Here is a 22,013-nt window from a genome sequence, read left to right on the forward strand (position 1 = left end):
ATTATGAGCTTTCTGCCTCAAAACTCTCCAGGAAGTCGCACACAAGTGCGCCATGAACAGCTGATAAAGGAAAAATAATTTTATATATATTATAATAATATGTATATTATAATGCAAATGAGATAATCATTTTGTCCTAGTCATAGATGGAGCTTTAATCACATCGTTCCTCTCCATCTTGTTTCACATTAAACTGCCAAGGCAAAAATTTGTGTAAAAATAAAGAAGGTGGGTTTGGAGAGAAAATAAAAGACAATCTTTGAGAATCTACTTTCTCATTACACTGTAGTCAAGTGCACCAAAGTTAATGAATCCAGTATGTCTCAAAATCATGGATTCCTCAAACAGAAATCCTGGGCTTAATGTCTTTAAAAAACCTTTTCTTTACAATAAATTCAATGTGTATACAAATCCAAAAGCAGAACGCTGAGAATCAAGTGTCGGTACATAGTACATATAATCTTATTGTGAGCATAATCAAATAAGCAAAAAGCGATGTCAGCGACTCAGCACAGCTACAGTGGAGTCCGCCTAAAGTGAACACGCTTTATTTGAACAATCGGTTAAAGTGAACGATATTCTGTGGTCCCGATTGAAACGCTATTTGTTTAAGTAAAAAAAATAATGGATAAAATGAACCAGTTTCATGGAGAAATCGGATAGATAAAGTGAACACCCAAAATAAGTGAAATCGAAGAACGGACCGACCGTGTCACTGTCGCCAAGCTGTGAAAATAAATTTCTTTGCCTCGGGCATCGGCAGACAATCCCAGCTCGGCGGTGGCGACGGCAATCTCAATCAGAAAGAAATAGCTCTAGTCTAGGCTCGCCCGTTGTGTTGTCCCTTTCCCCCCCCCCCCTCCCTTGACCCACCACTGTGCGTAGCTACTGTTTCTTAGTTCTAGACCCCCACCCTACCAAAATGGTTAAACTGAACATCGGATAGAGTGAACACTTTCTTCTGGTCCCAAAGAGTTCACTTTAACTTTAAGCAGATTCCACTGTACTTTGCTTACGGCATTCTCAATTCAGGCCAACGCCAGGCCAAACGGAGAATAGAAACCAACAACTGTCAGACTGCAGCCAGCCATTGAGCAAGAGGGTCCAAGTCAAAGTGGGTTAGTTTTAGTAAGAGTTTTACAGTACTTGCAACACAATAAGGTCATATAAGTGCCGACGATTAGAGGTGTTACTAGAGAGTAATAAACACAAAATAGAAGGAGGGGAGGTAAGGACGATAGATGTTTGATAGGAAAGAAGAAGCAAACCACACCAGAGCACCCGCCAACCACCGATGTCAAGATGAATGGGTGCCACAACGCAACAACATTCCATAAAAACAGTCTGGAGCTACGGATAAGTCAGTGTGCAGCTGGGGCCCATCTGGTAGAAATACTTACTAAATGACTTGACTTCATTAACCCTCTCCGTACGTCGTGTTTTATTACCGCATCCATACGACGTGGGGAACTCTGTGCCATCACTTTCCAAAGAGAAAATTTACTTGTTAATCCGACCCGCACGCTTTGCATAGCAGTGTGTCAAAATTATTTTTTGAGAAATACTGAAAGTTTCATAGAGATCTTCGTACTTGAAGTATTCTAAAAAGTGAAAAATACAACCCCCGGGGTGCAAAATGACCCCAGGGCGTACGGATAGGGTTAGGGAAATGTTTTACAGCACGATCGGCACAATCTATGCATTATCTACAGTCATAAGCAGCATAAAGGGAAAAGAGATTCCAGAGCAAGAGAAGGGGTATTTAGTTAAGTGGGAGAGTCCGCAATCTGCGAATATGGACAAGACCAAGAGGATGCCAACCATATCCTTCAGCACTGCCCGCGCAACGCCACCCTTCGCACACAGACGTGGCAGAATGTGACTCCCCTTGAGAGAAAGCAGTTTGTGAGCGACTTTGGACTGACTGTCTAGCTGCTGTCATTGAGAACAAAGAAGAAGAGAAGGTTCAGTTAGGTGAACAAAATTTACACTCCGAGTGTTCAATATCTCGCTTTTAGGTCTAATGACACCATGACATCAGGCAATAGAAAAAGACGACAGCACGTTCAGGCATCAACTCACCATTTTGGTAACATTTTCCCGTTCCCCTAAATCTAAACATCTGAACAACACAATCATAAGCAACCAGCGCAAAGAAACCAAGACGCAGAATATTATCAATAATAATATTATAATGAAAATGTTTCTAAACATCAGAACAACACAATCATTAGCTATTTTGTTTCAGTAAGGCTTTTGTGTGCTCGCAACTGCATAAGGTCAAATGAGCGCGCGAAACACAAGTTAGTTTTTCATTTGCAGTTCACTGTACGGCTGGGTACGGGTCATTTCATCTTAAAACGTTAAAAAATTTAAAATTTGGTGTAAACATAAAATTTCAATCTAAAACAACTTTTATAAAAAATTTTAATAATTCAATTTTGTTCTACACTACAATTTTCTAGGCCAATGGCCTTCATAAAATCCAAAATTCTGTTGGGACCAGCGACAGAAAAAATGTCTTGCAATTTCTTGCATTTAAAGTATTTCCTCTGGATCTCTCCAAAGTCTAGACATTCCGTTAAAATGTGTCTAATGGTAAAATCTGTGTCGCATCCGACACAGAACGGCTTCTCATCTCCCTTCAGAGGAAGACACTGCCCTAAGACGCAGAATCTGATCAAAAATGAAAATGTTTCTTAAACATCTGAACAACAAAATCATGAGCAACCAGAACCGAGAAACTAAGACGTAGAATCTTATCAACAATGAAAATGTTCCGGCAATTAAACTCATCCCAGTAATATAAGACAAAACCAGGGCAAAGATTTAAAAAAGCAACTCAAAAAAAATAAAACTTCCTACATGAACCCATCACCTTAATACAAGTGTTATAAACAACTCAAGATACAAAAGTACCTCATCTACAGACAGTGTCATGAATACGGAATGACTCAAAGTCACACAGAAATAAAAAAAACAACAACAAAAAACTAGACAATTTTTTGGTATTTATCATTAATTCTTACACTCATACAGTAGTGGTTACCACCACTAAAATCTCCATTATCTTTAGTTTTGTAAGAAGAGTTTTACAGCACATGCAACACAATAAGGTCATAAAAGTATATGTGCAGAAATTACAAGAGAGTAACAAACAAAAGAAGGAGGAGAGATAAAGGCAATAGACGTTTGATAGGAAAGAAGAAGCAAACCACACCAGAGCACCCGCCAACCACCCACCCAAGGGGTTGATGTCAACAGAGAAGTCCAAACGGGGAATCAGGCTTACTCTGATCACCTCTCTAGCCTCAACAGCACAAACTCTGCTTCGACTATCAAGGCAGCTCGGAAATAGCGGGTCACAAGAGAGTGACAAACATACAAAAGAAGTAGAGGAAAAAGGACAATAGTAAGGATGAGGAAAGAAAAAGCAGAACCATCTGTCCCATCGTCCAGCATGAAACCAACAAAGCTAACGAAACCCCCTACCAAAAAGTATCATACAAAGGAAACTGTCCCCGTCGTTTTATGCTAGAAAAATTCTGAAATTATGCAAACTGAGTCAAAAAATGTGAAATTATGCGATTCTGTTAATTTTAACAAAGAATGATAAAGGAAAAAAATAAGAAATTAGGCAAAAAATGATCAAATTTTGCTAAATTAAGCGGGGTGCATAAAACCACGGGGACAGCCCTACTGAAAAGTATGATACAAAGAAAAGGAGGCAGAGAGATAAGGGCCAATAGATGTTTGATAGGACAGGCCAAAGGGCTAGAACCCAGATGGCCACTGGATCGGAAAAGGAAAAGTACAGTAAAAGTAAGTTTGATAGGAAGGAGAGAGAGAGCAAACCATACTTGAGCACCCACCAACCACCCATCCCACAAGTTCGTGGTTGTCGTATCGGCTATCACCTATTTACAAAAGTACCAGTAGTAGTACCATGATGCCATATTCCCACATAAAATCAAGTCATATACAACCAATCCACTGAGCATTCAATATTGCATCACATAGATTAAACAGCGGCTAATCACATGGATTAAACAGCAGCTAATCACATAGATTAAACAGCAGCTAATCACATAGATTAAACAGCAGCTATGGTGACTATGCAGTCACTAAACACCTCAGAAATCACACAAATGAATAGCAATGCTTCTTAAAGTTCCACATAAAAAAGCAGCAAAAGATATTAACAGCAGTCACAATATCACAATAATAACAAGTTCAGGCAAAGTTTGAGCACAAAACTACCACCCATCTTTACCCCAACATAGTCTGTTCAGTTTTCTCCCAGCAAGTAAGTGAATGAATATCATGAATAAATTAAAAAGTGGGTATTTTCCCCATCCAGGTTCACCCAGAAAACACATAGAGGGAAACATTGCTGCACTACATCCCAATGCAATCTACATTTTCCATTTTCGTAAGAGTTTTACAGCAAATGCAACACAATAAGGTAATATAAGTGCCAAAGATTAGGTGTGTTACAAGGGAGTAACAAACACAAAAAAAAGGAGGAGAGATTTAAAGGACAATAGATGTTTGATAGGAAAGAAGGAGCAAACAACACCAGAGAACCCTCCAACCACCCACATATCTACATTTGAAATCTGCATCTACAAGATGTACCCAAAAAAGGTAATCCTATTTCAATGTGTTGATCTTGCCCATACCATTACATTTCCTGCTAAAAAAAAGCTTTGTATCAAGTCAAAACAACCATTTACTGATACTCAAATCATCATTTCAGAGATAGTTTTAGTTTTAGTAGAGGTTTTGTTTTGTTTTAGTAGAGGTTTTATATTGCATAAGGTCGTATGAGCGCCAAGGGGTGGATGCCAACAGAGATGTCCTTACAGTGAATCAGGCTTACTCTGCTCACCTCTATAGCTTCAACAGCACAAAGTCTGCTTCGACTATGAAGGCACCCCGGAAATAGCGGGTCACAAGAGTGGGACAAACATACAAAAGAAGTAAAATTCTCAAGTACAAATTGTCACTGTACACATTTTACAGCACTATCAACACAGCTGGGGGCTCCAGTCACATAGTGAGCAGCGACTTCAGACTCAAAAACATTGTCAAGCAAGTGTCTGTGACAAGGGCTGTCCCCGAGGTTTTACGCACCCCGCATAATTTAGCAAAATTTGATCTTTTTTTTTGCATAATTTCTGATTATTTTCCTTTATCACTCTTTGTTGAAATTAACAAAATTGCATAATTTCTCATTTATGGGCTCAGTTTGCATAATTTCAGAATTTTTTTTGCATAAGACCGCAGGGACAGCAAGGGGTCTAGATCAGATTGTCCCTGGGGTGTGTCCTTGAGCAAGACACGATAAAAAACCTAGCTGAAAAAAAAAAACCCAGGGTGCTGCACAAAGGTGACCAGCAATGGCTTGTCTGGGAAATTGTTCTGCATTGGTGTGTGATATTATGCATTTGTTATTTTTGTACGTATATATCTATGTTTGATTATACGTATTTATGTATGTATATTTGCCATTATAACCCAAATTTCCCCAAGGAGATCAATAGAGTTTCTATAAGAACACTTTGCAGTCACACAGCCAGCAGTGCAAAAAAACCCATCTGGTCACCCAGCCAGGAGAGTGACTGCAACAGACTTACTTATGGGTGACCAGATGAGGTATTTTGTACTGCTGGCTGTGTGACTGCAAAGTGTTAAAAAGCGCAGAGCCCAAACAAAAGGGAGTAGGACAAAAAAAAGGACGGCCAAAGCCGCTCAAAACGCCCACTTCCCAGCCCTAGAGTAAAAACGTAAACTTGTTCCCGCATCCGATCTGGACATTGGGGAGACATTGCCTTGTTAGTGAGACAACTTCCCGGGCCTGCAGCATATTAATTGTGGTAGGGAGGCCAGTCCCTTTCCACGCCGCATTTACTTCCCCAACTCAAAGTCAGGTACCCATTACTGCTGGGTGGGCAGGAGGGGGCGCGAAAAAATCTGTGTCCGAACCGAGGCTCGAAACCCGGACTTTCCGCTTCGGAGATGAGCGCACTAACCGCTCCGCCACCGCCCCCTCCCTCAGCCCTAAACAAGCATAAAACACAGCCAAAATGGCCACAACATTTAAACAAATACACACAAATATCAAAGTCATCGCTCCATCCCCTCTTCTTCTTATGCAACAGTATAGAAAACATATTTGCGAGGCATCGTGGTGAAATCAGGTGCTCGTCAAAATAATGAGATCGAAGAAACAGGCATTTTCCCGCTGGTTAGTCAATTTTTATAGAATTTTTGTTTTTTGGATCAATACCATTCGTGTCCATATTTTAAAAAACACATTTCCAGTTGAATTTTACTGAAAAACATTGATAAAAGGCTTCAAATATGAAACTTAATCATTTTCACGGACTCTCACGCTATTGAAATTATCAGACTTTGGCAGCCATTTTCTAGCTAATTTTACCGCTGAAACCAGGCGACCTCATCTTCTTTAATCGTAAATATCTCGACTTCTATTTAGGATAGACGGGTATTTTTTCAGTGAAAGCAACACAAATAAACAAGCTATCAGATGATACCAATAACTCCACATGCCCAAAAATTGACGAGCGCCTGATTCCACCGCGTCCACACACATTTTTCATCACAAGTTAACATTTGCTGAAAAATAAAAAAAAGAAATGGTGTGGTAAGGAAGAGAAATAATATCCATGAAACAAAGCCCTCAAAATGGAACAGAAATGGACCCTTTCATCCAGCAGATCTGCAGCAAATAAACTTTTGGGAGATGAAAATATCCTTATTTGAGGTAGAAGGTTGGGGGCAAATCACAAAATCTGTATGAAAACATCTACTACTACTATGGGTCTGATTATTTAGCTGGAGCACTGTTCCAAACTAAGTCTAGTGATATTCACAATGTTTAAAATCTAGTAATCTAAGTAAAACGAATGATTCGTATTGCCGTATTTCTCTGTCCTTGGAAGGACGTATCCACAAAACACACACACACATACACACACACACACACACACACACACACACACACTCACATTCCCGCCAGTGTGGGATCTAGTAATCTAGTAATCTAAGTAAAACGAATGATTCGTATTGCTCTCTGTCCTTGGAAGGACATCCCCACAAAACACACACACACACACACACACACATACACACACACACACACACACACATACACACACACACACACATACACACACACTCACATTCCCACCAGTATACACACAGTATATTACATACACTAGAGAAAGGAGGAAGGTGTTTGTCCCAGGCCTATACCCTGGTGCAGGGTGAGATAGGCAATGATGATAACGATGATGATATTATATACATAATATATATATACACAACGGCATTAGAAGCTTTCCGGGGTTTTTTTCATTGTGACATTCGCGAGAGTTAGCAAAATTTTCACACATCACTCACCGTGTACCCAACTATCATTCCACATTGATCTTTTTCATGAACAAAAACGTCACCACTAGGTCACGTGACACGTCACCACTCCATCCCGTGACAGAAATGCAAATTAACATGTTTTGCAAGTAAAGTCCCATCAAACTTATGAAAGCGTTTAAAATGTGTTCAGATCAACACATTAGTTATTTTAGGACCAAAAACATAAGCTACATACACATACCTGCTGTTTGTTTGGTGGGAGGGTTTGGGGGTTTTCAATAGCTGTAGAAGATGGCGAGATTAAGTACTGAGGAGTACAAAAGAGCAGTTGGAATGTTGGACTTGACATTTTAAAATCAAGAGTCAACACATGAGCCGTGATAAAAAAAAACAAGGTAGTACACTTCTTGAAATACTTGAAATAATACATTTGTGTTAATATTAATTTAATATTATTATTATGTACATTAGTGTTAACTTTTATTTTTATATGTTGAACATTATGCACAATAATGTGGTTAGGCTCTCGGACTCGCAACCGTAAGGTCGTGGGTTCGAATCCCGTCAGGGGCCCAACGTTGTGTCCTTGGGAAAAGCACTTTACACACATTTTCCTCACTTCACCCAGGTGGGAATGGATACCCGGCTATAGACAGCGAAAGATCTTGTCAGTTTGTTAGTGTTTGAGCACTTAATCAGCTGCTTGCACTGTATGTTTCCCAGGAAGCTGAGAATGTTTCGGAGTGCTCAATGGACTGCTGGGGTAATAATACAGTGTAAAGCGCATAGAGCTTGCTGTTGAGCGGGGATATGCGCTTTACTAATGCTATTTATTATATTATTATTATCACAATATAGGCTTTTTTCTCAGTGGCAAATTTATAACGCCACTGTGGAAACATCAAAAGACAGTCACTGCAGTGGAACCCACAGGGAGCACGAAGCAGGGGTAGGCCACAGGAAACATGGAGGAGATGTGTGGAAAGGGACATGATGAGAGAGATGAAACTCCCTTGGAACAAGCTAGGAAGGATGGCCCAGGACAGAGATAAATGGAAGGAGCATGTGTGTGGCCTATACCCTGCCAGGGGTGAAAGGCATTAATAATGATGAGTACATATACAGTTGAGCCTGCTTTAACAGCCATCTGTCCGAGACAATCTCCTTTACAAAACAACCACTTCCAACTTTTCAACGTTCCCCCACCCCCGCATTGAAAAAAAAAACACCAACATAATGATATTGTCCAGGATGACCACCTGGCTAAGACAATCGATTTTCTCCTCCACAATGAATAACCATCTTGGATCATTTTTTAAATTTACATACGTGAGGCATACTGACAAAATGAGTTAACGTTTCCCAATCCACAAAAGGAGATATAGGCCAAAAATTGACACGCAAGTCAAATTTGTAGATTTTCTATTGATACCATATTCTTTAAGTATAACATGCCTTTTATTATTTCATACTTATAAATTGTAAAAACTTCACCTATAAGCGTGATCTATCTATTTCCATAGGGCTCGAATCCAAGAAGTAACCCATTTTGTCAGCCAGCACTCTTCACATATATTTAAGTAATATACATACAAGTATGTATAAATACATTCATGGATTTATGGGAACAAAACAAATTATGCACACAAACAGGCAAGAGAGCAATGTACACAAATGTTGCACAAAGGCACGTGCGTAGACAAAAACTTCATGCTCGAGGTTATGAAGCTCCGCACACACTTTCAAATCTGCACACGGTGGCATCCGCCTGCTGGAAGCAATACAGCAGCAGACTCTGCAACTTTCGCATCGCCGGTCGCTCAAGGGGGTTAACCTGGCAGAAATAGACCACCAAAAAAAACCATGACGATTCGCGCTCGATTAGAAGATAAGTCACACACCCATTTATCACAACGACCCACTCGCAGTGTGAGGTCATCAGCTGACAAAAAGAAATTTCTTTCTTTGTTTTAGTAGAGGTTTTACGACGCTCGCAACTGCATAAGGTCATATGAGCGTCAGAAGAATAGAGGCGTTACAAGAGAGTAACAAACATAAAAAAGAAGAAGGGGAGAAAAGGACGATAGATGTTTGATAGGAAAGAAGAAGCAAACCACACCAGAGCACCCGCCAACCACCCACACTTGCAGTTTGAGGTCATCAGCTAACAAAAAGAAATTTCTTTTACCGTCTATGAAACTTAAAACAATGGGTGAAAGGGCATTTGAATATCAAGGCCTCAAGATCTGGAATGCTTTACCCAGTACTTTAAGAGAGACCAAATCTTTTGATTCATTCAAATGTCAGCTGAAATCCATTTCTGTTTCTAAATCAATAAGATGAATTTTTGGAGAATATTTCTTTAGTCAGAACACAACGTTTTATGTTACTGTTGTACGTTGTATTTTACTGTTAAGCGCTCAGAGCCTGAGTATTTTAATATGTGTTGAGCGCTATATAAATGTCATTTATCATTATTATTATTATCATTATCGTTATTATTATTATTATTATTATTGTTATTATTATTATTTTTATCAATACTATTATTATTACTATTATTATTATTATCATAATTATTATTATTATCATTATCATTATTATTATCATTATTAACATTATTATTATCATTATTATTGTTATTATTATAGGGCGACTCCAGCCCAACAGTCTTCTGCATTACAAAGTGCTATCTTTGTCCTTCTTTATTTAATCTTTTACAAGACATTAAGAGCCTTTGGTGTCTAGACCAAAGAGACAAAATCACAGAAGTAATGTCTGAGGATACAATGACAAAAACACAAAAGTAAGACGTCAGAACAGTATGACAAAAAACAAAAATAATAATAATTATTATAACGCTGAAGGTGAGGATATTGCTGATGATGATGATGTTGTTGTTGTTGTTAGCGATCCAATAGCATCTGAGCGTTAACTCTTCTGCATGATGCCATTCGGTAATAGCTGCATGTCTGTTCTAATTGTTGTCTTGAGGAGTAGAGGCAATTAGATGTGTGGGGTAGCTTGGGAAGAAAACATCCCCTTAAATCAGTTAGTTTTCTACAGAAGAACAGATGATGTTCCACTGTCTCTGAGGGGTAGTCACATAGTGGGCAGGCAGCAGACAGCTTTACTCCAATTCGGTTGAGATGTTGGTTGAGGGGTACATGTTGTGTTCCAAGTTGGAAGATTATGGATTGATCTCCCCTCTTCAACTCATTGATTGGATCTTTGACCAGTGGTTTATTCATGTGGCCATACATCCTCCTTCCTGTCGTACCTGTGGCCCAATCATTCATCCAGTCTTCCTTGAGGTTTGACTTGATCATTTGGCAGCAGGTGGTGTAATTCGTAGGAATTTCAGGCTGAGGGAGGCTAGCTCCTTTCTTTGCAAGAGCATCAGCTCTTTCATTTCCCGGTATCCCAGTGTGGGCAGGAATCCATTGTAGGACTACTCTGACGTGGTGCCTACTTATCAAGTTATGTAGACTCCAAATGTTGTACATTGTATAGTACTGTTAAGCGCTCAGACTCAGAGCCTGTGTACTTTAATCTGTGTCGAGCGCTATATAAATGTCATTTATCATTATTATTATTATCAAAGTGCAATATATCTTTGTTCACATCAGTCCCACTCTCAAGTGTCTCTAGTGTTGAAAGGCTGTCTGTAAAGATAACGATGTCTGTGGTAGCAAGTGGGTTAGTGTCAAATGATGATAATAATAGAAATAATAATAATTATAATAATAACGATGATGATGATGATAATAATACTTTCATTTAAAAACACATATATCCACACTCTATGTAGTTTACAAATATATGTGTATTATTGCCTCAGCAAAACCTAGAACAGTACCAGGATTGGTATTTGTAGGAAAAGTCTTCGTACCATGGATTAAATTAGTAAGTAAAGTATTTGTACCATGGATTGTATTTGTAAGGAAAGTATTTGTACTATGGATAGTATTTGTAAGGAAAGTATTTGAACCATGGATTGTATTTGTAAGGAAAGTATTTGTACTATGGATTGTATTTGTAAGGAAAGTATTTGAAGAATGGATTGTATTTGTAAGGAAAGTATTTGAAGAATGGATTGTATTTGTAAGGAAAGTATTTGAAGAATGGATTGTATTTGTAAGGAAAGTATATGTACTATGGATTGTATTTGTAAGGAAAGTATTTGTACTATGGATTGTATTTGTAAGTAAAGTATTTGTACTATGGATTGTATTTGTAAGGAAAGTATTTGTACTATGGATTGTATTTGTAAGGAAAGTATAAGTACTATGGATTGTATTTGTAAGGAAAATATATGTACTATGGATTGTATTTGTAAGGAAAGTATATGTACTATGGATTGTATTTGTAAGGAAAGTATTTGCACCATGGATTGTATTTGTAAGGAAAGTATTTGTACTATGGATTGTATTTGTAAGGAAAGTATTTGTACTATGGATTGTATTTGTAAGGAAAGTATTTGTACTATGGATTGTATTTGTAAGGAAAGTATTTGAAGAATGGATTGTATTTGTAAGGAAAGTATTTGTACCATGGATGGGTATTTGTAGGAGAGTACAGGACAGTAATTGTTAGGTGTGTATTCGTCGGAGAAAGTGAGCAAAATTGACAAGAGAGCCCCAGTCTCACCTTCCAGCAAGCCTCAAAGACAGGGACAACCAACTTGGGAATGCCAACTGGAATCATCGGAGCCTTAAATTCCCGCATCTGAAAATATTCAAGGAACTTGTTTCCCAAAGCAGGTTTCATATCGTTCAATGCCTTTCAAGTGTTTCCCACAGCCCAATTTTAGTTTATGACCCATAAAGCATGCTCAGAAAACCATTTATTATTTATGAATGAATAAATGGATGAATTATTATATAATAGTATCACAGAGAATATTTTTTGCATAATCCATCTGGTTTAATATACATGGATTAACTGAACTCTCTCTGAGTTATGTTTACTCATTTAAAATAAAACAACTCTTAAAATATTACCTGTATCCCCCCCAAAAAAATATGTAGAGAACAGTCAGACAGGTAAGCGCATATTGTTTTTTGCGAGTGTAATAAGGTACACGTGTCTCGACGTGGTGGAATCAGGCACTCGTCAATTTTCGGGTACATGGTGTTATTGGTATCATCTTAAAGCCTGTTCAATTGACTTCCTTTTGAGAAAAAAAATATCCACCTATGGTGAATAGAAGTCGAAATATTTGCGATTGCAGGAGGTCAGGGTCGCCTGGTTTCAGAGGAAAAATTAGCGAGAAAATGGCCGCCAAAGTTTGATAACTTTCTTGGCCTCTGAGTCATTGTAAATTAAAAATTTACATTTTTTGCGCTTTTAATCCATGTTTTCAAGTAAATTTCACACAAAAATATGTTTTTAAATGGACATAAAAGGCGTTGAGCCAAAAAAAGAAAATTAGAAAAAAACTGCCCATTGGCCCAAAAAATACCAATTTCTTTGATTTCATTATTTTGACGAGCGCCTGATTTCACCACACTGCCTTACATAAGCCAGAGTCCCAAAGCCAGATAAGATGATTTTTGTTGGGAGAAAAGACCGTAAATCTGCATATTGTAGCCATCTCAGTGTCGCCTTCTTTATCATTCCTCTAGCTCGACTACTCGTGACCTCAGAGCTTCCTTGTCTTATCTCCATTTTTAACAACAGTGAAAACAGTTCATAACAAAGAGTGAGCTAAAGAAGAAGTCACATTTTCATTGTTTAAAAAAAATGGAGATACGACAAGAAAGCACCGAGTTTTAGTTTTTAGTAGAGGTTTTACCGCGCTCGCAACTGCATAAGGTCATATAAGCGCCAGAAGATTAGAGGTGTTACAAGAGAGTAACAAACAAAAAAGAAGGGGAGATAAGGACGATAGATGTTTAATAGGAAAGAAGGAGCAGACCACACCAGAACACCCGCCAACCACCCACAGAAAGCACTGAGGTCGCGTACTGCATTCCAAAAGAAATAAGATCACTTCAGGTAAGGACCCTGGCGCATACCACGCTCAGGTCTCTGCTCTTTGTAGTGCGTATTTCCTGACAGAAACTTTGAACGCTCTGTTTTTTTAGATTTCTTCATTCTGTTCCAGTAAGAGTTTTGCGACACATTCAACACAATACGGTCATATAAGCGCCGAAGATTAGAGGTGTCACAAGGAAGTAAAAAAACACAAAAAAGAAGGAGGGGAGGTAAGGACGATAGATGTTCGATAGGAAAGAAGGAGAAAACCACACCAGAGCACCCACCAACCACCCACTCACAACAATGACCCCCGACCCCTGACCCCCGACCCCTGATCCCCGACCTCCTGCTCCAGGATGTGCGGCTCCTCGTGTCTGCAGTGGTGCCACACGGGTTTGCCAACGAGCAGCTCCATCAGGAGACACGCCAGGCCCCACATGTCACTCCGCTCGCTCATTGTCGCGTCCCCAGACAGAAGCTGAAAGACGTGAACAGAAGCACATCAAGACATTCATGGTCGTTTTGTTTGAGTAAAGAGAAACACATACAGACAGAAGCTGAAATACGTGAACAGATGCACATCAAGACATTCATGGTCGTTTTGTTTGAGTAAAGAGAAACACATACAGACAGAAGCTGAAAGACGTGAACAGAAGCACATCAAGACATTCATGGTCGTTTTGTTTGAGTAAAGAGAAGCACATACAGACAGGAGCTGAAAGACGTAAAGAGAAACACATTGCCATATTTATGGTCGTTTTGTTTGAGTAAAGAGAAACACATTGCCATATTTATGGTCGTTTTGTTTGAGTAAAGAGAAACACATAGAGACAGGAGTTGAAAGATGTAAACAGAAGCAGATCATGACATTCATGGACATTTTGTTTGTGTAAAGAGAAACACATTGCCATATATTCACATAGCTGCCCACCCCTCTCTGTGGCTATCAGGGACAGCCTTGCTCAAAATCAGGGACATTGAGTAATTATCAGGGACACCTTGTATTTGTCAAGAAAAACTTGCTGCCTTTTCGGTTTCTTTGCTTTACTTGGTCCAGAGTCGGACTTAGAACTCATCGCCGGACATTTTGACACCATCTTTTCCAACGAATGAAGAAGCCGAGCGCCGCGCATGCGTATCAGCTGACTTTGTCGAAACTGCCAACTCTCCCAAATTTTTCGGGAATCTCCCGAATTTTCGTAATTTTCCTGAGCAACAGAAGGCTAATTATTCTGTTTTAGAAGTATGCTTGCCAAGTTTTTATTTTCCGGGACCATCGGTGAAAATCCGTATTTTTACGGTACAACAGCGATTTTTCAAGAAAATCCGTTCAAAATACGGATGGCCTGGGACAGTGGGCAGCTATGTATTCATGGTCATTTTGTTTGAGTAAAGAAAAGTACATCCAGACAGGAGCTGAAAGACGTAAACAGAAGCACATTGCCACATTCAAGGACATACTCATCACCATCATACAGTGCCAGATCTCAGACAGACATCGGCAATCATGGCTCTCCATTCATTTCTCCGCTCAGACGCTCTCAAAAACAATTATTTTATCCAGGTGTTTCCCCATCACCTTTATTGGTTTAGTTTTAGTAAGGTTTTACGGCGCTCACAACTGCATAAGGTCATATGAGCACCAAGGGGGGAATGTCAACAGAAAAGTCCAAACGGGGAATCAGACTTACTCTGCTCACCTCTCTAGCCTCAACAGCACAAAGTCTGCTTCGACTATCAAGGCACCCCGGAAATAGCAGTTCACAAGAGAGTGACCAACATACAAAAGAAGTACAGGAAAAATGACGGTAGTAAGGATGAGGAAAGTAAAAGCAGCAGTACCCCCTATGTTGTTCCGGCACAGTATGAGCATGACATTGATAAATCAGCTCCTTTACAATTCTACCATGCTTAAGAACATGTTACTATCCCCCCCTTTAAGGAATAGCCTAAAGACACTTCAGTCAGTAGCACTGCCCTGGTGTGTGTGTGTGTGTGTGTGCGTGTGTGTGTGTGTGTGGGGGGGGGGGGGGGGGTCCCTCCATGAAATTCTCCAAGAGTCTCCTAAGAAACCACATTTCTGTTGCTTCTTTTATTTTAGTTCCACTATCTTCGGTTAAGTTGCCAACAGGCATAAATCGGGCTCACCTCAGGGGGAGACAGATGCTTGGGCAGGACACAGGGGAGATAACCAAGGTCCACTTCCTCCTCCATGAGCACCGAGGCGGAGAAGTTGGTGAGTAACACCCGGCTCTGGGTCGTCTCTGACAGCAGCACGTTGGAACCTGGAGGGGACCACACAGCCATTACTTTGGTAACATCATCATAATAATAACAATAACAATACTAATAACAATACTAATAATAATAATAAACAAAACAAAACAAAAATAATCATAATCATAATAATAATAATTATAATAATGAGAAGAAGATGAAGAAGAAGAAGAAAAAGAGGAGGAGGAGGAGGAGGAGGAGGAGGAGGAGGAGGAGGAGGAGAAGAAGAAGAAGAAGAAGAAGAATTATAATTATTATATTAATAATAAAAATAATAATAACAATACCAATAATAATAAAGATGATAATAATAAACATAATAAAATAATAATAACAATAACAAAAAGCATTTGTATAGTACATATCCCCGCTCAGGAGCAAGCTCTATGACCTTTACAAGTGTATTCATTACACCAGCAGACCACAGAACTAGAGAAGGGCGGGAACTAGAGCTGGGCGAAGAATCTAGTCGTGAACCGATTCCCAAGACTAATGCTACGAAAGAGAAGTTCCGACTCCTTTTTACGTAAACAAGCCCTTGCCTGTTACTTTAATCAGTGAAATCTTTTTTTTTATATTCTTAGAATTTATTTTGGAAAAAATAAAAATTGATGCTTCATAGCGTTCCGAAATCAAGGTTATCCTAAATCCTGAAGATGTTCAGAGCTACCAGGTAACCACAGAAAGAAATCCCATAATTGGAAAGTAAGTAATAGGGTTCGGAGTCGATTCCTACGATTCCAAGCTTTCAATAACCGGGAACCTTGCCGCCCAGCACTAGCGGGAACCATTTTTTTCTTCCCGAGCACAAAGGTCGGGAAGCTGACCTACTTCTCGCCGGGACCGGTACTGGTCCCGAGAAGTGCAAGTCCGGACTATATAATTCTTTCGTTTTAGTAAGAGTCTTGCGGCACTTGGAACACAATAAGGTCATATAAGTGCTGAAGATTAGAGGTGTTAAAAGAGAGTAACAAACAGAAAAAAGAAGGAGGGGAGATAGAGATGACAGATTTTTTTATAGGAAAGAAAGAGCAAACCGCAGCAGACCACCCACCAACCACCCACCTATATAAGTCTAAAGGTGTTGTACATAAATTCCTGCGTGTGGTTGGACGACTCATCTGATGTGATGTGTACCTTTTGTCAGCTTTACTTCTCTTTTCTTAGTGACTTCTAACGAGAGTAATACATAATTAACATTTTTATGTATACCTGCATGTGTTTTTACGGTCCTGTACAGCCCAGAAAAATGTCCCTCTGGGATAATAAAGTATTATCTTATCTTATCTTATCTTATATGTCCTTCTGCCTTGGGACAAGAGAGCTGCTTCCATAATAACAGTCTCACATGGTTTAGTTTTAGAAACAGGGAAGCCACTGGATTTTTGTAAAAATAACTGAACATTTTTTTCGAGACTAGATTTATTATTGTAGTAGAGGTTTTACGGCGTTCGCTACTTGCATAAGGTCATATGAGCACCAAGGGGTGGATGTAGAGAGAAAAGTCCTTACAGGGAATCAGACTTACTCTGCTCACCTCTCTAGCTTCAACAGCATAAAATCAGCTTCGACTATCAATGCACCCCGGAAATAGCGGGTCACAAGAGTGTGACAAACATACAAAAGAAGTAGAGGAAATTGATGATAGCAAAGATTAGGAAAGAAAAAGCAGCAGTTCCCTGTTGTAGTTCAGGCACAGTTATGAGCATGACATTGTTGGATCAGCCCATTTACAATTGTACTGTGCATTAGAATGAGAAATGTCCCCCCTTTGGGAATGGCCTAAAGACACTTCAGTCAGTGGCACCGCCCCGGGGGGTAGACTAGATTTAGGCAATTTAGCATGCGACAAAATAATACATGTAACAAAACAACATCATATCAGTTCACCAATAAAACAAAGTTCCTAACGGACGACGCCCAAAATAACGGGGGGAAAACGGAAATAACGGCATAACAGCATCCCTGTAGAAGGAGTTTCACGGCACTAGCAACTTAATTAGGTCGTATAAGTGCCAAAGACAAAAGGTGTCACAAGAGAGCTTTACTTTACTTTTACTTTTATACGCCACTTATACCCTTTTGGGTGTCGCGGGAAGAAAGAGACGTCTCTCTGTCGCCAGCCGGAGAGCTTGGGTCAGGGAGGATGCCGTGGGTGGTTAATGTTTCCCTGACTCCATCTATCCAGGTCTTTCGCGGTCACCCTCTAGCCTTGTTACCATCCAATTTTTGGATGTAGGCACGTTGTGCTGGATGGTGTGTTGGTAATCGTAGGAGATGTCCGAACCATTTGATTCTTTGGTGTTGGATGTGAAGCATGACATCATTTGTGCCAACCATTTCTCGGATTACAGAGTTTCTAATTTTGTCTCGCCTGGTCCTGTTTACTGCTTTTCTAAGGCATCGCATTTCACATGTTGTAATTCTTTGCTCTAATGTCTTGTTTGTGGTCCATGTTTGGAATTGATAGGTGAGTGTTGGGATGAATATGGTGTTGATCATTTTGAGTTTTGTGATCAACACCATATTCATCCATTTAAACAAGACATATTACAAGAGAGCAACAAACACAAAAAAGAAGGAGGAGATATCATAAGGACGATAGATGTTAAGGACAATAGTTGTTTTAGTTTTCGTGAGAGTTTTACGGCACTGGCAACACAATAAAGTCAAATAAGTGCCGAAGACAAAAGGTGTTATAGGAGAGCAACATACACAAAGAAAGAAGGAGGAGATATAAGGACGATATTTGTTTGATAGGAAAGAAAGGAGCAAACAACACCAGAGCACCCGCCAACCATCCACAAGGATAGCTGTTAAGGACAGTTTAGTTTTAGTGGAGGTTTTACGGCGCTCGCAACTGCATAAGGTCATACGAGCGCTAGTTGTTTGACACCCGAGAGCGCCCGCCGACCACCCAACGGTCCCACCACTTACTGGTCCAGTTGAGGTAGACGATCCCCAGAGTGTGGAGGTGCTGCGCGGCAGAGCTGAGCTGCAACAGCACCGACGTGGCACTCCTCACGCTGAACGGTTCAGACTGGACGTACTCATGCAAGGACTGGCCTGGAAGAAGAATATTATTGATAATAATAATAATAATAACAATAATAAAAATAATAATAATAAATATGATAATTTTAAAATAATAATAATATTTTTAGAAATTTAATAAATAAATAACATTATAACAATGATAATAGTAATAACAATAATGATAATAATAATATAAAAATATTAATAATAATAATAATAAAAATAATAATTTTTTTTAAAAATAATAATAATATTTTCAAAAATTTAATAAATAATAATAATATAATGATAATAATAATATTTTTAAAATGTTCAATAAATAAATAATATTATAATAATAATAGCAACCCGCAATAATAATAATAATAATAATAATAATAATAATAATAATAATAATAATAAATATTTTAAAATAATAATATTAATAATAATTTTTTTATAAATAAAAACTAATAATCATAATATTATTAAAAATAAAAATAATAGTAATAAAAATAATATTAATAAGGATAATAATAATAATCATATGGTTATATAAATATATGATTTGACGTACATACTATTTTATGTTCATACCACTTCTTGCCTTAGCCTTCAATTTTCTCTGGTCTTCCCAATCTGTTTTTATCGCACCTTTTGACATTATGACGTGTATGCGCGCACTTTTGTTGCTATAGCTTGTAGTCAATAGATTTTCCATTACTTTTTTTTACATGTTCCTGACGAAGCCCTTTACAGGGCAAAGCGCTGAACTTACATTAAATCTGAAAAATCTACCAAGTCTCAAACACTTTTTTTTTTCCCTGCTACCTATCATAATCACAATAATGACAATTTTGATCATTTCTACAGCACCTCCTCCTGTGTGTCCATAGCACTGGGCACTTTACACAAATCCAAGTACAAAGACAATAACTGTGAAAAAATTCATATTTGTTCATATATGCACACCCAGAAAACATACACACAAACACACACATACATTTACTCATGCACAAGTGCTCACACACTCACACTCACACACACACACACACACACACACACACACACACACACACACGCACTTACACACACAGACACACACACACACACACACACACACATACACACACACATCTTCTCGATCATCACTTACGCATGCATACACATCATTATAGTGAACCATATAAATACAGTCTTTATTTTTTATAGTAGAGGGTTTTACAGCGCTCACAACTGCATAAGGTCATATGAGCGCCAAGGGGTGGAAGTCAACAGAGAAGTCCTTACAGGGAATCAGACTTAGACTGCTCACCTCTCTAGTTTCAACAGCACAAGGTCTGCTTCGACTATCAAGGCACCCCGGAAATAGCAGGTCACAAGAGAGTGATAAACATTCAAAAGAAGTAGAGGAAAATGACAATAGTAAGGATCACGAAAGAAAAAGCAGCAGTTCCCTGTTGTAGATCAGACATAGTTATGAGCGTGACATGAGTCAGCCCATTTACAATTCTACTATGCTTGAACGAGAAATGTCCCCCCTTTGGGAATGGCCTAAAGACACTTCAGTCAGTGGCCCTGCCCCGGGGGGGTAAATACATAGTCTAACATACACATTGCGATCTGAGGTTGACAAAAAATACAATGAATAGATACACAGTCACTTACAGAATATTGTACTGAAAATGAAGCTACTGATTTTAAAATTTCATCAAATTATGTGTCTTAAAATACGTCTTAAAATTAGACCCCTAAGTCATGTTTCAGGAGTTACGAGAGGATGTTCAAAGTGGATGGAGCAAGATGGGCGAAGGATCTTTAGTTTTAGTTTTAGTAGAGGTTTTATGGCGCTCGCAACCGCATAAGGTGATATGAGCGCCAGAAGATTAGAGGTGTTACAAGAGAGTAACAAACATAAAAAAGAAGAAGGGGAGATAAGGACGATAGATGTTTGATCGGAAAGAAGAAGCAAATCACACCAGAGCACTCGCCAACCACCCACGAAGGATCTTTCAGCTAATTTTTTTACCTTCTTTCCTGGACACTCTTAACCCGATGAACTCTGACCGCCTGAGCCCTCCTACATAACCCTACTGGAAAAGAAAAAAAAAAAAAGCAATGTAGATGAACTCTAGCGGTGACTCACCCACAACAAATCTGGAGCACACAAGAATTCCCAGATCATCAGAGTCCTCGGAGTTCTCCATGGAGGCCACCCACAGCAACTTGACAAAGTTGTCATGCCTCAAGTCTCGCAGCTTGGAGTACAGCTTCAGCTGCCAGTCTAACGTTTCTTTTTCTCCTAACGGGACCTGTTGATGGCGGGAAAAGAAAAAGAATCGATAAAATGAGTCTGCTTGTTTTTGTGTTTTAGTAGAAGTTTTACGGCGCTCGCAACTGCATGAGGCCATACGAGCCCCAAGGGGTGGATGTCAACAGAGAAGTCCTTACAGGGAATCAGACTTAGACTGCTCACCTCTCTAGCTTCAACAGCACAAAGTCTGCTTCGACTATCAATGCACCCCGGAAAGAGCGAGTCACAAGAGTGTGACAAACATACAAAAAAGTAGAGGAAAATGACGATAGTACGGATTAGGAAAGAAAAAGCAGCAGTTCCCTGTTGTAGTTCAGGCACAGTTATGAGCATATCATAAAATGAATCTACACGAGCTACCCAGTCCCAGTTCTACGAGAAACAAAAAGTCTTTCAACCTACCAAAGATACTGAACCCTGTTCTGGTGAAAAGGAAACTTACTTCCGTCAAGTTACATTTTACTATTTACACACTATTTAAATAAGCACACACTAGAAATTAAACCTATAGTGCGGTCCAAAATTCATGGCGCAATTTATCCTCAAATATCTCTTTGACAGACAAATCACTGTCACCCATACTTCGCGCAGCAGTTTGTATCTATTTTACTCAACTTAATCATAATTATTTTCACACAATAACTGAGGCTATATTAAAAAATTTTCTTCATAAACTTTTGACCAAGCTCTTTTTCTATAATTTCTTGCAATCTCTGTTTGTTTTTGTTGTTTTTGTTCATTTATGCATGTCGTAGTGGTATCAAGCTTTAGAGCTTTTGTGGGGGGTGTGTGTGTGTGTGTGTGTGTGTGTGTGTGTGTGTGTGTGTGCGTGCGTGCGCGCGTGCGTGCGTGCGTGCGTGCGTGTGTTGTAAGCGAGAACTTTTTTGTGGATTCTGGCGCGTTATAAATTCATTTATTATTATATTATTATTCTTAATAAGAATGAGACGGGAGAGAGAATATATTTATTACCAGAGAGGTGTACCACAGGTTTCCGTCGTTCAGTAAGCCGATAGGCTGGGGA

The 22,013-nt window shown here is 39.1% G+C and overlaps 1 protein-coding gene across 1 annotated transcript in view; it reads right to left on the reverse strand.

Moving 5' to 3' along the window:
* Positions 1 to 8,870: 8,870 nt before the first annotated feature.
* LOC101845767 overlaps positions 8,871 to 22,013 on the reverse strand; it is a gene marked incomplete in the record, with an annotated part of 39,874 nt that continues 26,731 nt past the window's right edge. The window contains 7 exon segments of the mRNA XM_005096589.3: positions 8,871 to 9,235; positions 12,052 to 12,129; positions 13,727 to 13,861; positions 15,532 to 15,668; positions 18,598 to 18,726; positions 20,822 to 20,987; positions 21,962 to 22,006. Of these exon segments, the coding sequence (XP_005096646.2) occupies positions 9,122 to 9,235; positions 12,052 to 12,129; positions 13,727 to 13,861; positions 15,532 to 15,668; positions 18,598 to 18,726; positions 20,822 to 20,987; positions 21,962 to 22,006 (804 nt within the window).

This window comes from Aplysia californica, unplaced genomic scaffold (genome assembly GCF_000002075.1).
Source record: "Aplysia californica isolate F4 #8 unplaced genomic scaffold, AplCal3.0 scaffold00132, whole genome shotgun sequence".
Classification (NCBI taxonomy): domain Eukaryota; kingdom Metazoa; phylum Mollusca; class Gastropoda; order Aplysiida; family Aplysiidae; genus Aplysia; species Aplysia californica.